General features: G+C 40.9%; 1 protein-coding gene and 1 non-coding gene across 2 annotated transcripts; one reads left to right on the top strand and one right to left on the bottom strand.

The window, feature by feature from the left end:
• Positions 1-1,106: 1,106 nt before the first annotated feature.
• Positions 1,107-6,070, top strand: LOC106423808 (agamous-like MADS-box protein AGL97). Its single transcript, XM_048765666.1, has one exon. It carries the CDS (start codon positions 2,659-2,661, stop codon positions 3,457-3,459), a length of 801 nt encoding a protein of 266 aa, XP_048621623.1. The 5' UTR covers positions 1,107-2,658; the 3' UTR covers positions 3,460-6,070.
• A 9,680-nt stretch (positions 6,071-15,750) lies between these two features.
• LOC125592246 lies at positions 15,751-15,857 on the bottom strand. Its single transcript, XR_007328084.1, has one exon. It is a non-coding gene; the product is annotated as a small nucleolar RNA R71 (small nucleolar RNA).
• Between the last annotated feature and the right edge of the window lie 380 nt (positions 15,858-16,237).

The following is a 16,237-nucleotide window of genomic DNA, read 5'->3' as shown; positions in this document are numbered from 1 at the left end:
CGGTTTGGGTCGTCGAGCCCGGTCGGTTCCTCCTTCTGCACCATAGCCCTATGTTGATCCAGAAGTGCTTATGGACCAGTTGAAGGACAAAGATGACCGCATAGCTGCGTTGGAGCAAAAGATGGCGGATCAAGAGGCGGGATGGGAGGCAACGAGGAAGCAGAACGAGCAAATGATTGAGATGATGAAGAGGATGTACCCGAACGAGCAGTTCCCGTAGTTTCTTTCTTTTGTGTTTTCAAAAACTCTGAATGTTTTATTTTGGTATGTACAACTTTGAATATTATCTAATATGTTTTCTATTTCAATTTTAATTTTATATTTTCGAATTTCAATTAAAAAAAATAAATTTTTAATTTAAAAAAAAATTATTTTTGGGAATATTCCGAGGAAGTGTATCCCTCGGGATATTCCGACGACAACTTCCTCGGAATATTCCGAGGGCATATCTCCTCGGAATATCCCGACGGATACACTTCCTTGGAATATTCCGACGGCCGAGGTTTGTCGGAATATTCTGATACCTATTTTCTCTCGAAATGTTTATGAGGACCGTTCCATCGGAAATATCCGAGGAGATACCGACGAACAGTCCTAGAAAATATTTCTTCGGAATGTCCTCGGAATCTTTAATTCTCGGTATTCCCTCGAAATTTTCTGAGGAAATTCCGAGGAAATTTTACTTTCCGACGACCATTCTCGTCGGTATGTCCTCGGAATACCGTTATTTCGAGGACATACCGACGATATTTGTCGTCGGAATACCGGTGTTTTCTTGTAGTGTAACCGCCACAATGTGATCACTCAGATCACTCTGAGAGCATCAAGCAAAAGTTTTTATCAGCTTCTCTAGCCTTCAATCTGCGAGCATCAAGCAATAATTTCACCCAAAGGGTCTACTTTAAAGACTGAGCAATGGTCTGGTTGTAATCATCATATCTCGAAGCACTGTCAAGTATCCAATCTGCCACGACAATATCTCAATACTACGTCAAATTATCTATAAGGCTAATTAGAAAAATGAAAATTAAAATGGTGAAAGAACCTGAGAGTGACTAAAAAAAAAAGCAACGGTTTTGCTCACTGGTAATGATACTCTATAGAGTTGTACCCTATACGAGGACAATAACCGTGAACTTATTAACAGCTATGTCAAACACCAAAACTTACTGATGGGAGCAGGGGCAGACCCATGCACCCACGTGACACATGCTCCGGAATATAATTTGTTTGTGTAAACTAGTACATATTGAACCAGGGCCGGGACAGAATAGCCTAGTGGTAACACTAGAGTGAACTGGATCTCAAGGCACCTGGGTTCGAGTCCTCTGGAAATCCGGAGACCGCCCGTGACCAAAAAAAAAAAAAAAAAAAAAAAAAAAAAAAAAAAAACTAGTACATATTGAACCAGGGCCAGTTTACAAGGGGGGACAAGCGGTGCGATCGCCCCGGGTCCAAGCCCGTGTCCCCTCGTATAATAATAAATAAGAGGTTTAATTTTTTAAAAATCTATATTTTTATATATAAAAAAATTATAAATAATAAATAAAATTGAAAAGGGTCCAAAATTATTTGATATGTATATAGTTTTATTTTCATTAGAAAATATACAAAATATTACTGATTAAATTTTAAAAATATTTTAAACATTACTTGCATATAAATTTTAGAGAGTAAAAATTTTCTTTTATACCCCTAACAGTATTGAGCCGGTCCTGATTGAACACCTCGGCTCTTTCGGCTAGTTATATGCCTTCGGTGCCCCCACCCCTCCACGTTCGATTCTCCCCTTATCACCTTCTATACTCTTTTTCTTTTAATTTTTTTTTAGATCACTCACAAATTTTTTTCTTCTTTACCTTTGATTTTGTGGTACCTAATCTATTCTTTCTTTTTATAATTGTTTTTCTTTTCTTTTCTTTAGTATTAGTTTTTTTTATCAATTTTTTTTTTAAACAATTAGACTAAAATAAAACGATTTTAATTCGTCACAAAATATTCTTCCCTTTGTTTTTATGTCACCTCAATTTCGAAAAGGTGTTACGTAAAACGTATAAATCAAGCAAAAAGATGCAAAAAGCTTTGCGAATCTTGATTTACCTCAGAGAGCTATCTCTGTCGATCGGGGAGATGAAGAACCAAGTTATTACAATGAATTATAAGAACAGATTTTGCTTTAAAAGAAGGAAAGCCAAGTCTAATCAGACAATCCAGACCCAACTACAGATTAAAAACCCTAATTCTATAATCGAAACCCTAGGGGGCATAAACGAAAAGAAGGAAAAAAAAGGGGCTGGTGATGCAATTATGGGGGGAATGAAAAGGATCACTTGGGGTAATTAATTTATTTCCATCTCTCGAACCTTTGGTACGATTAAATTAAATTAGGTTGAATCGAACGGGTCTGGTTTTAATGTTACTTTTAAAAAAGGAAATATTGTAAGTTAATCCATCTTTAATGACCGTTTAGTTTAAAAAAAGGAAATAGTCGAAGTTAATTACTGATTAGCGGATAAATTAATTACAACAACGTAACCTATATATACCGACCAGATAGATCGAGAGAGTGTTTACTTTGCTATCTTTTTGTTCTAAAGCTTCTCTACATTCTCTAAATCTCTGTAATATTGAAAAGTAGGGTTTCGTTTTCTTCGAACAATGGTGAAAAGAGGAGGAACGAAGAGGAAAGCTGAGATTAAGAAGATCACTGACAAAAGCTCAAAGGCTGTAACTTTCACGAAGCGAAGAGATGGTCTCTTCAGTAAGGCCGCACAGCTCTGTCTTCTCGGCGACGCTCAGATCGCTATCTTAGCAACTCCTTCTTCTTCCCATTCCAACGTCTCTTTCTTCTCCTTCGGACACTCCTCGGTCGATTCGGTGGTCTCCGCATATCTCTCCGGTCAAAGGCCCGCTCCTCCTCCCGTTCCGGAAGACAGCAGAGAGATGCGGGAGGACATCGCTGTTTGCATGGCTCGGAAGGAACTCGGGCTAGGCTACTGGTGGGAGGACGAGAAGCTTCTTGCGAGTAAGAGCCGGGAAGAAATCATGGAAGCCATGGAGTCCATGCAGATACTGTGGAAGGCTGCGGAGAGGTTGCGTGATGAGTACGTCGTTGAATTTGATCGAAGAAAAGGATCGCATGAGAAGAAGGAGGACATGAGTAATGATCAAACAACGCTGATCAGTACAGAGGATGATCAGATCATCGCTGTTTGTGACAGTTTCTTCAACTACAACAACAACAACGCTGCTTTATCAACAACTCCTCCTGATGAGGATGAACATCATCATCAGATTGAGGCTGTTTCTGAAAATTATTGCAGCAACAAGAACGCTCTGTTATCACCTCCGGCTGCTGCAGGAGGAGGTTTGAATGATCTAGCTAATGTTGATTTGGATACAATTTTTGAAGGTTTGGCCGACCTTGATGCTGAGCTTGTCGCTTCTTTTCTCATGTGATGATGATCATGATGATGAGTCAATGATTACTAGGTACTGACTATTTCTTATGTAATTTGAGGAGAAAACTGATGCAACTCAAACAGGTTCAGCTTCGGTAATGATAACTGATAAGAGTTTCAGTTGTATTATTCTTTTTAGTTCAGTTCAATATTTGTATTTTTGTAGTCCATAATCATATGATTCTTTCTTTAATAAAATCTTTCTTTAGTCAGTGGATGACAACTTTTTTTACACTTTTCACTGTCGTGTTTGTCTATATTCTTCTGATTATTGTGTTTGGACAGATCACATCTTCATCTTTAAAAAGTTTCTCATCTTTTCTGCTTAATTATTGATCTCTCTCGCTTCTTCAGTTACAAGAAGTTCAAAATTATAGACCAGCTCAAACAAGCTGAGCAGTGAGCTTTCCATTGTATTACTCAATCTTTACAAAACTGAATGCTCTATAAACAAAGGGATGGATCCACTCTTAGCTCATTACCAACTCAACAGAGTACTAAAGATTCTCTGCTACATTTGTCACTAGTCCCTACTAAAGCATCAATAATAACAATCTAAACAATTGCAGAACATCTTCACTACACACACTTCAAATTTTAGAACAGTAATTTGAGAGGGGCCAGTTGAGTTTGGTGTCTTCTTGAAGATCTTAAACCTATCCCATTTGTACACCAACCGTGAAATTGACTTGGATGCAATCTTATTACTCTATATGTATTGGATCCCTCAGGTAATTACATGTTCAAGTGCAAACATATAAAACATAGTTTTGTGTCACAGAGTGTTTCCAGAGTTAATAAGAAGCCAATAACAGATAAAGGTCAAAGATCAGATGAAGGTCAAACATCTGCTATGTACCTTAGACAACAACAACAACTTGAATGGAATCACTTGTGCAGTGTTTCAGTTCTAAGCCTTGCTTGTTCTTTATGATGATAGGTCTTGTTTCCTCTGTCTACTTCTGTGGATTTGAATTCACTTGGTGAAGATATTTTAAAGCTATTCTAGTGATGATGGTGATTCTGGAGTCACTTCTTCTGAGTATATTTTACAGCCTGCTTGCATCTACTGTATGTGTATTTATTCCCTTACAAAAGATTAGTTTTTTTTTCTTTTTATATTGCTACTTAAGTGGGATACATGCCCTGAATATGAAACAGGTGTTGAAGGCTCCTCGTGGGGATCTTCTGACATGCATGGACCTGGCCAAGGCATGACAACATTCATTGCCTGCGTTTGTTTGCTTCTTTCATTGAGGAGATTTTGTCATAGGTGGTTCTAACTAAATGAAACTCATAATGACTCCGAGATGGTAAACTGTTTTTTACCTACATTTGTGACTTGCAATTTTGCAAACAGTATCTGTAGCGTCACTGGATTTGTATTGTGATTAAGTATTGTGATAAAGCTATAAGCCAATCTACTCATTTGTTCAGGATGACGAAAACTTGACAAGAGGGTTTTGGTGTTTTGTTTGGAGTTCTTTTCTGTATAGATATCATCATGTGTCTGTGTGTATGTGCAAATATTCATTTGAGTCCCTGTAGAGTGTCTGAATCTCTCAAGTGCTCATTGATATCTACTTTTGCTTGTTCTTCAGAATTTCCAGATGAAGTAGACATAGATCGGCCGCAAGAAAACGTTTTGCAAAAGTACAGGGGTCTCAAATCCTTCAGAACCTCTTCATAGGATACAAACGTAGTTAGGTAACACTGATCTTGATGTGACGCTCACTGCTTTCCTTCTACTGTTGCTAATTTTTATTATTTGTTGGAAAATGCAGGAGTCTCCTACTCAGGCAGGAGTCAGGACTATGTCATATTTTTTGCTTTTGATAATGTCGCTAGAACCCAAAAGCTTGTTCTTAAGCAAGCCGTGAAATTATATGTGATGATATAATATGCTTTGGTTACAAATCATTCATTAGTATGTGATGATATAATATGTTTTTTTGTTCTTCTTAACCTCCTATATTTTTTATAATGTGTTTATGCTATTTCTTTATAAAGTGTTTATAGTGACTTTAGTCTTTATACTACGTGTTTGTTCGTCAAAGATACTCATAAATTTTCAAAGATACCGTTAAAAGGTAAACACATGCATGCGTGGTATCATAATTAAATCTTAGAGCAACTCTAATGGTGTGGTGTTACTCATCAGCATTGGAGTCCTTGGATATATAATATATATATTTTTTACTTTTTGAATAGTTAAGGATTTGACTCTAAAATGTATGTCCAATAGTGTTACTCAATATGGAGTCCTTGGGAATTTACAATTATTAAATTTGTAAAACATTTAAATTAAATTTTTTTATTTATTCAATGATTAAAAGCAAACATACAATATTATACATCTTCATCATTACCAAACTTGTTCCAAATATTTTTGATTAAATCATTTTTCAATGCTTCGTGTGTACGCCTATCTCGAACCTGATTCCGTAGACCAAGCATATTACCGAAATGTGAAGGCATGTTGTTAATATGCTCTACATGTGAACTTCTGCTCGACTCGCCTTCTTCAAATTCCGATGTATCGTACAGAGTGTATCCACCTCGTTCATTTTCGACTATCATATTGTTTAGTATGATACATGCTCTCATAATCTTCCCTATTTTTTCCTTGTCCAATGATAGAGCTGGGTTTTTCACTATCGCAAATCGAGCTTGCAATACACCAAAAGCACGCTCCACATCTTTTCGGGTTGCTTCTTGAACTTTAGCAAATAATGCTGCTTTAGAACCTTGAGGGAGTGTGATAGATTGGATAAATGTTGACCATTTTGGATATATACCGTCCGTGAGGTAGTAAGCCAAATCATACTGGTGTCCGTTGACCATGTACGTTACCCTTGGAGCTCGACCTTGGTAAATGTCATCAAAAACAGGTGACCGATCAAAGACGTTAATATCGTTTAAGGTACCTGGAGGACCAAAAAAAGCGTGCCATATCCAAAGATCTTGTGAAGCTACAGCCTCCAAGACAATTATCGGCTTTCCTGATCCACGTGTGTACTGTCCTTTCCAAGCGGTTGGGCAATTCTTCCACTCCCAATGCATACAATCGATGCTTCCTATCATCCCCGAAAAGCCGCGTACCTCTCCAATATCGAGTAGTCGTTGAAGATCCTCTGGAGTGGGTCTTCGTAGATACTCATCTCCAAATAACTGTATTACGCCTTCTGTGAAATTGGTTAAACATGAAAGTGATGTGCTTTCACCAAGTCGGAGATATTCGTCAACGGCGTCAGCCGCAGAGCCGTAAGCAAGCATACGAATAGCTGCCGTACACTTTTGTAGTGTTGATAGACCTAACCTTCCCACTGCATCTCTTCTTTGTTGAAAGAATGGAACATTTGCTGAGAGGGTGTCGACAATACGCATGAATACTTCCTTGTTCATACGGAAACGACGTCTGAATAAATGAGGCGGAAATGTCGGATCTTCACTGAAGTAGTCATTCCATAGACGGTTCTGCCCCGCTTCTCGGTTTCTTTCGACATATGCACGTTTCTTCTTTTTTTGCAGTTCGATTCTCCACAATGCTGTTGTATGTTTCTTCAAAATATTCATCAAAAGCCTCATTGACAGCCGCATCGAGTCTTCGGTCGAGTTCATCTGCCATATTTGGCTATCCTTCCTTCAAACATTATAACAAACATACGTTTTTATAAACTTTCTTTTGGTATTACTTTTGTGCCCATGTCGACATATATATATTTCATAATCATAAGTTAAAGACATATATATATATATATATATATATATATATATATTTCATAATCATAAGTTAAAGACGTTTTTATAAACTTTCTTTTGGTTTTTACATAATAAAGTTTCGAATCATTTTAATTGCTCTAATGGTTCATCAAATTATTTTAATAACTGATAATTGAACAAACGAAACACTTGGGAATTCATCAAAGAGGCTAATGAAAGAAACATGAAATGTTTATAGAACAAACCAAAGTATCATTTTCCACCTCAAAGTACCAAAGTATCATTTCCACCTCAAAGAAACATGAAATGTTTATAGAACAAACCAAAGTATCAGAACCAGACCAATCTTTAGCATTACCGAAGAGATCATTTTTGAGCTATGGATCCATATACCTTGCTCGTCGAGATGGTGGGAACTGCTGATGGAGATGAAGGTGGAAAGCTCATCTAGATGAAGGTGGGAAGCTCGTCTAGATGAACCATATCAAGAGAACATAACCATTTGTACAAGGAAAATAAGAGCAAAGGAAATAGATTGCACTAAAACATCATTACATCCATTTTTAAGACAGTACAAAGGAAGTAGAAGAGCAAAGGAAATAACATAACATCCTAGTCTACAAACAGACTTATAAAGGCAACATACAAACAACCCGTGACGTGGTTCACATGAAAATACAAACAGAAAATTCAAACTACCCGTGATTTGATACCAGCTTCTGTCTTCAACAAGCACATGGTCTTGTACTTCACCTGAAACAGAAGAAAATCACGTGTGTAAGCAACGTAAATAGACATGTTTTAGTTGTGAAATGACAACTACACTTATGTCTAATGCAAACAGTTGAAACTAGTATAATGCAAACATCTGAAACTAAGGTTAGAGCTAACAAACCCTACAACAATTCAGACATAAGTTTGTTTTTGAGAGCTGATTCCATCTCAGAGAGAGGCTCGGGCTTTGTAAGCAAACTCTCTAGCAAACTTTGCTGAGAGATTTTTTTTTTTAGCTCCAACAAATTTTCTAGCTTTGCCAACTCTTCATCTTTTCCAGTTTTCTTCCTCTTCCTACCAGCCTTCGCAGCCTTAACCCCTATTGGTCGCTCTTCTGGCTCTGGCTCTGGCACTGCCCCTTCACCGCCGCCTTGGGAATCCGCTGGTTTGCGCTTGTCCTCCACGCATGCCGAAGCTCCCTCCACGCATGTTCGAAGTTGAACTTCGATTCCTAGTCATTGGCAAAGATATCCAAGGCAGACTTCATCACATCGTTCTCATTTTGCCCGCTTCTCTGCTCCCTCAGTGCCATGTCGTAACAGCCAGCAAACTTGCAAACTCCCTCGTTGATCCTAGCCCATCTTTGCTTGCATGGCCCAAGTTCTCGTGGGCTTGTCCCAACCAGTTGAGGACTGGAGTTGTAGTACTCTACAATCCTGTTCCAGAAGGCACCTACTTTTTGTTCATTACTTACTATTGGGTCTTTGCTGGTGTTGAGCCACGCACCGATGAGGATTAAATCCTCCTTCGGTGACCATTTTCTCCTCTCTTTGACAGTAGACACACCAGAACTTTGGCCGGTAAAGAGAAGAGGTTCGCAGGAGTCAAGAAGACCTGGCCCTTGACTCATTACAAGGTTTACATAACCACCGGATTTGGTCATTTAGGAAGAAGTCTGTGTTTCTCTAGTAGAAACACAGACGATTAAATAAGGGATTCTATAATAACTCTATTGAATCCTAGTAGAAAACAGTCATATCAGAACAACTCACGAGAATGTAATGGGTTTTTGGCTTAAAGGAAGCAGTGCAGTTACGCACAATTAAATGGTGGTTTGGTGTGCATTAATAATCCTAGTCTGTTTCCTAACTACAAACTAAAAGTTATTTGCTCAGAAACATTAAACGGTTACACAATCCTAGTTTGTTTTCAAGTATTCTCAACTACTAAGTGACACGGTTACACAATCCTAGTTTCTTTTCTAACTACAAACAAAATTCCATTTGAATTCTAACTAGTAAGTTCAAATACTAACCTTAGTTAGAAACCGGTAAGTTTCTTTTCTCGAGTTCAGCCACCCGCATAAGCAGCATCCTCACCTGGCCCTGAAAAGACAGCAGATTAACAAATGAATATCTTAGAAAGATGATTAATAAGCGAGTGAACCATCAGAGAGAACTCACCTTAAGTGCCTCGCACTCTCGCAGAAGCTTCTCCTGCTTGTGAAAACGTTCTTTGAGTCTCTCAACCTCTTGTTGCATTCCCATAACCCATGGTTGCCTGAAATGCATCCCGTCATTCTGCGAAAACAGAAAAGAATTTATCAAACAACAAATAAATATGGAAGGACGAGATTGATAAATATAGACAGAAGAATTCAAACCTCATAGTCTTTGCATATGAAGTATCTTTTCCCAGGGAGGTAGTCATATGTATCCTCTTCATCGACGACCTCCTTCGTGATAGATCTACAGGGGCACAGCTTGGGAATCCCCTGTTGTGCATTTGCAACGAAATGAAGCATGTTGTAGTATGCTTTGTGTGCTTTCATATCTCGCAATTCTTCCTCCATTTCAGAACCTACAAGAACAAAAACATATAAGCGGATCAAAATCCTTTAATCGTGATGAAACCAACAAAGAAGCGAGTAGAAAAGAAGAAAATAGTAAGACCAGACGAAAACCCTAATTCGATTTTAATCCCCAATTCGATTTTAAACCCAAAATCTATTTGATCCCCACAATCGAATCCATAAACAAAGAAGTGAGTAGAAAAGAAGAAAATAGTAAGACCAGACGAAAACCCTAATTCGATTTTAATCCCCAATTTGATTTTAAACCCAAAATATATTTGATCCCCACAATCGAATCCATAAACACTGATGAATCAACATGCATCAACTCCAAATGCAAAAATAAAGAACTAAAATGGTCCGATTTACCTTGAACAAAGCGGATTGCAGAATCGCCTTTTGTTTCGCCGGGAGAGGTGAAAAGGTTTTTTTTTCTGCTCGAGTCGCGAAAATGACCGAGTTTTTTTTCCCTCACAAAACACATCCCTTTCCCGATCCAATCAGACGTTGCCAGCGCATCAAGGATCAACCGCAAATAAATCCTTCATTAAGGATTCAACCTTAGCGTAACGTCAAGTTTAATTATTATTTTATTCTTAATGCATAAGGATTAGCGCTAAGAATTAGCTAATATCCTGCGTTGCAGCTGGTCTTAGATCCAACGCTTACTTGTACACTTCTAAGCCCTATGCGCATGTACAATATAAACGACCGACGACGAGATGGGCCACTGATTAGTACAGAAAGCATAACGTATTTGTTTGTACGTGATTCAGTCGACTAGGTTAAAAGAACTCGAAAATGGGATGACTAAAAACGTTTTATTAGATCTGATCAAAAAGGGGTACAAGAGTGACAGGAGATCAAAGAAACAAGCCGAAGCTCGAAGAGCAAACCGGAAAAGGTACATAACGATTAGGAGTAAAGAGAGACTAAAACCCTAGATCTAGCCTCTCAGTGTGTGTGTAGAAGTGTCGATCCCTTTCTTGTTGTTGCCTCCTCTCCCTTTATAGGCTTTCCGTCCTTGTGTGCCCTAAATCCGGTCCCCTTTTGGGCCTTAACTTGAGAAGGCCGAGTATACGGGCCTTGGTGGAGTTCCTCCGAGCCGGGTGATTTTGGTCGGCTCGGTCGTCGACTAAAAGCACTCTAGAACCGAGCTGACAACCTTACTCGCCGAGCCGAGTAAGTATACAGCTTGTTGGGCTAGACCTTGTTATTCGATGGGCCTTGTGGAGGGATGTAATCCATCTCCTACAATAAGTCCCCTCCCCAGTTCACTTGTGAGCAGCGTAGCGGTCTCAGTGAATTTGTGGGTCAGGTTCGTTCGGATAACAGGTTCTAGCGTGAGGGGCATTTTGCTGTTAGTCGGTCTTCCTTTTGTCTCTTGTCTCTCTGGCCATTGTTGGACGCATTTAGTCGCTCAAGTAAAGTTCATCATGACTCGTCTACCCCATTCTTGTTGTCTTCGTGATGGGAGGCAAGCTTTAGTCGGGCGGCAGGTTACTCGCGAACCGTGAAATGGTTGAACCGGTTTCGCTATTCAGCCGGAGATCGGTTTGGGCGAGAACCAATTTAGGTCAAAATCAGAGATTGATTTTGGTTTGACTGTTCAACCGGAAACCGGTTTAAGCGAGAAATCGAACCATCGCGAGTAGGTTTCTGGATATGTAGGCGGCCCTTGAGGCCCATTTAGGCCCTTCTAGACCTAATAATTGCGTTTGGGAAGTGTGCCTTCGTCTTTGCTATAAATAGGTCCTTCCCTTTCGCTTTAGTCATTCATCTCTGCAAGCTCAGGTATTCCGCTTTCTCTCCCTTCTCTCTACTTTTATTTTCTCTCTCTAGATACGTCAATTGGCGAGTTAGCTTCTCCGCTTGGTTCGTTGGTTTAGTCGTCCCCAGACCGTGAATCATGCCTTCGAAGAGTCGCTTGTCACGCGAGGAGAAGGGGAAGGACGTTGCTACCTCTCCGAGTCCGGCGAGTGGTAGTCCGCTGGATGAGTTCGATTTGATAAATCGAGACGCTCTGCGGGATACAGAAAATATGAGTTTATCTCAGCGCCTTTTAGTCGCCGATTCCCACAGGCAAACGCGCGAGGAAGCCGCTGGTCGTATCGAAGCCAGTGGTGACAGTGGCACGAGCGGTAGTAGGAACAGTGGGGAAGACTGAAGTGATGCCTCGATAGGTCCTGAGCGGAGTGGTTCTGAAGCATCGAGTCGAGCTCCAAAACCTTCAAGACGAGTTCATCGGAGGGTTCACTTCGACCAGATAGATTGCCGTCCCATGATCTATCATCCCGGCGGGATCTTTGAGGAACTTGCCCCGCTTCCGCCTGACTTACTGCGTGACCCGCGGGTTCAGTTGTGGGGGAACGTGTTCGGTTCTTGATCCTCTCACAAGACTGTGAAGGATTTGCTAAGGGAGAAATGGTGGCGCCGGAGTTACATACATCATCCCGTCTACCGAGCAACGGCCTTGGTCGCCTCCAGTTGGCTATCAATGTGTGTACGAGTCCTGCTTTGGAGATCATACGAAGCTTTGGTTTCCAATCCCACGGTTGGTGACGTCGTACGCGTTTCGTCGGGACATCGCCATCTCTCAGCTGTTGAATGGGTCGTTGCGTATAGCCGTTATGTTGATGGTTATGGCGGCGGAGATAGATATCTCGATGAGTGTGAGAGTATTCGAGGAATTGACTTTCACGAAGGCTGAGCCGAACGGGATTTTCTCGGTGAAGATGCGTGCGAACTACAACGTCTTGGCCGGTCATCCGAACAAGACGCAAGATTGGCAACGTTCGTATTTTTATATCAAGTCAGACGAGCATGCTTTCGAAGAACCATCGGGGGACGACTACCGCGTTCTATGGAATAAAGAACTTGGTAGAGATTATCCGTAGGATTTGCTTTCTCTTCGTTGATTCTGACTTTGCCTTCTTTGTTTTTCCAGTTCGCCATCCGAATACGATCGCATATCCGGAGAAATTCTTTGAAAGCGTGCAAGCGATCGCAACTCATAGCCACCTCCGTTGGCCAGACCTTAGTCGAGAGTGGATACGTCGTCAACAAGCCAGAATTGCCAGAGGTAAGTTTGTCGTGGGGATTTTCCTTAGGATCAGTTGCGAAGACTTGTTGATGTTCGTATGGAGTTTACGTTTCGGTCTTCCTTTCTGCAGTTGATTGGGAATCGAGGCTTCCTTGTGTTCTCGGGCCCCGTAATCACGCCTGTCCCTTTTTACTCGGAAACAACAGAAGCTCCTAGACAAAGCTAGAGAGATGGATGGAGTTCCGGACCTGAGCGATTTATTGAAGGGGAAGCTGTAATTGCTTTCGAAGAAGTCAACTCCTGCTAATGTGCCAGAATCGACCAGTTCCGAAGGCGGTGGAGCTTCCGAAGGTGGTGGAGCTTCCAAGGAGAGAGCATCCAGTTTAGTCGACGAGGGCGTTGGGGCAGAGCCTTCTGCTTGATAACTCATGATCTTAATGGTATTTAGCATCTCATTTAGCTCATTTTAATCATTCTAGGTTGCATTTAGGTCTTAATATTGCATTTACATGCATAATTGCATAAATAGGGGCTAATGTGCACACTTAAGAAGTTTGTGGAAAAATCGCAAGGTTATACTTGCAAATTACACAGTTTGTGGCCAGTTTGAGAACCATCAAGAGTCGGTGGACAATGCTGCAAATTCAGAGGAAGTCGCTTGGGTTATTTTGTACAATCAAAAGATTCAGGGCCAATTCGAGAGGTCTTTTATGCAACTTTAAGAGTTTGGGGCGAATGTGTAAATAATCAAGATTTCGAAGACCTGTCTTGCAAATATTGAAGAAGTCTCCATTGGAGGAGATCGAGAGCTTGGTTTCAACGCGAACGACGGCGAGGCTGATTCCAACCACGGCAAAGCTCGACGACGACGAGACTCGAGCACCTGAGAGCACGGCTTGGACGGGATCCCGTAGTGGAGCAAGCGACGGAGATGGAGACACTGACGCCACAGAGGAAGCTTGGTCGTGGCTTGGAGGAGACGGTGGTGCAGTCACGGCTTGATCAAGGCGAGGAAGAAGAAATCAGGCTCGAGTAGGGCTGTTTGATGGTCGGAGAGGAGAGGCTCGAGTAGAACAGAGACGATGAACCATAACAGAGACGACGAACCATAGTATCCAAGCTCAGGCTACAGCGGGTTGAAGGCTCGCGGGATCGCCTACCCGTGCGTACGGAGAGAGACAGTGTCGACGGTCTGAAGCGGGGAGAAGGACGCGGGGATTCGTACCCGCGCGCGTATTTGTAGCTGCTCGACGCTTCAACTCGGGGTGCTTCACGCGGGTTGTTGCTAGCGACTGCTACCCGGGTCGCGCGATTTTACTTAAGCAATTTTAGATATTTCTTAAGGGTATTTTAGAATTTTTAAAAGAAACCATTAGGTTATCCAAAGATGATATAAATACTTTTGTAATTCTAAACTAAGGATTATCTTATTCTCTATCTAATCACAAAGAACTTTTAGGTGAAAGATCTAATCTTGATCATAAGTTCTTATCTTTGCTTGATTATCTTGCTCTCTAATCATGTTTAACCTTGAATCATCCATGGTTTTGGGGTTATTCATGTCTATTAGTGAGTAGACTAATCTTGGATTCATGGGCTAGGGTGATTAAGGGTGATTAGAGAAGATCTAGGGTGTTTAGTGTTAGATTTACTTGTTTCCTTGCTTGTTGAGGGTTCTCAATGCTACTTTAGTCATGATCATACTAAAATAGATCTCTAGGCATTTTATGCCCACAAGGTGTATGATGAAATGCCTGGACCAACTCTTCAATGCTTTTAGCTTGCTTTACCTAAGAGATTAGTTGCTAAAGGAGTTAAGATTGCTATTAGACTTGTTCTCCATGTTTACTTTAGTAACATTCAACCTAAGAGATTAGATGCTTGAGTTGCTTTACCAAAAGAACATTCATCTAGAGATAAAGTTTGTTTAGGTTAGTGTCTAGGAATAAGGAAAGTGTTTGATTGATACCTTGCCACCCTTAGAATGGATCTACATCACCCAAGATCAAATGCCTAGCCCCATGAGTCCTCTTGCTTCAAATTGAAAAAGAAAGATCATTACTTTATTGCATTAGCTTATTAGTTCTTAGTTCATACCATCTTAAAACCGGATCGCACTTAGATTAAGCATGAACTTGCATTCCCTTTGCTTTAGAATCACCTAGGATTGGTTCGACAATCTTTTATACTACATTGATTTGATCTTAGACCCTTGAAAAGTCTTGCATCAAATTGGCGCCGTTGCCAAATTCTAAGTTGATTGTGACATTGGGATTTAGTCATTTGCTTGAGACTAAGTCAAATTTTATTTAATTGTGTTATTGCTTCTCTTTGTTCTTCTCCCTTTGCATTTCAGGTGTATGAACACAAGGAGCAGAGGTCCAACAAACCTAGTTCCAAGAGTTGAAGACATTAGAGCACTTGAGAGGGATATAGCAAGACAGAGAAGAGAAGTAGAGCAACAGGCTCACTTGCAAAGGTTGGGGTTTGATATGGAGAATTTACCTCAAGATGGTGATGCCCACGGAGGCATTAATCCAAGAGCTGATCCTTTAAGACCACAGCGCCAGCCACAACATCCACAGCGTCAAGCTCGTGCCATTGGAGCCTACGATCAACCTCACATTAATGGTCATAGGTTGGGAATCAGAGCTCCAGCTGTGGAGAACAACAACTTTGAGATCAAGTCAGGGCTGCTCAACACCATAGAGAACAACAAGTATCATGGTCTTGCTGCTGAAGACCCTTTTGATCATTTGTACAAGTTTGATAAGTATTGTGGCTTGTCCAAGACAAATGGTGTTTCTGAAGATGCTTTCAAGTTGAAGTTGTTCCCTTTCTCTTTGGGAGACAAAGCACACCACTGGGAGAAGACTCTTCCAAGTGGCACTGTCACTACTTGGGATGAGTGCAAGAGAGCTTTCCTAGACAAGTTCTTCTCTACTTCAAGGACAGCTAAGATCAGGAACGAAATCTCCGGGTTTCAACAGAAAGGTCTAGAGAGCTTCAGTGAAGCATGGGAGAGGTTCAAGGGCTATTGGTCTCAATGCCCTCATCATGGTTTCAGCAAGGAGAGTTTGCTTAGCACCTTCTATAGAGGAGCTCTACCACAATGCCGAAACAGGCTTGATACTGCCAGCAATAGTTTCTTTTTGGGAAGAACTGAGGAAGAGGCAGAGGAACTGGTAGAGAACATGGCCAAGAGTGACTCAGTCTACAGTGAGGAGCATGATAGGATCAACAGAAGTGATGATCAGCAGACAAAGAAAAAGATCAAGTCCTTGCAAGAGAAGATGGATTTGCTTCTTTCCAACCAAGCTAAACAGGAGCAGATGAACTTTGTGGGTGGTCCTATTCAAGAGCTTCCTCCCAAGGTCAATGAGGTTGATGGTTTGGAAGGTCAAGAAGAGGTATGCTTCATCAACAACAATGGTTCTTGGTACA

The sequence above is a fragment of the Brassica napus genome, chromosome C8, assembly GCF_020379485.1.
Source record: "Brassica napus cultivar Da-Ae chromosome C8, Da-Ae, whole genome shotgun sequence".
Lineage (NCBI taxonomy): Eukaryota > Viridiplantae > Streptophyta > Magnoliopsida > Brassicales > Brassicaceae > Brassica > Brassica napus.
The sequence above is the reverse complement of the archived record's forward strand: the minus strand, read 5'-3'. Positions and strand labels throughout refer to the sequence as shown.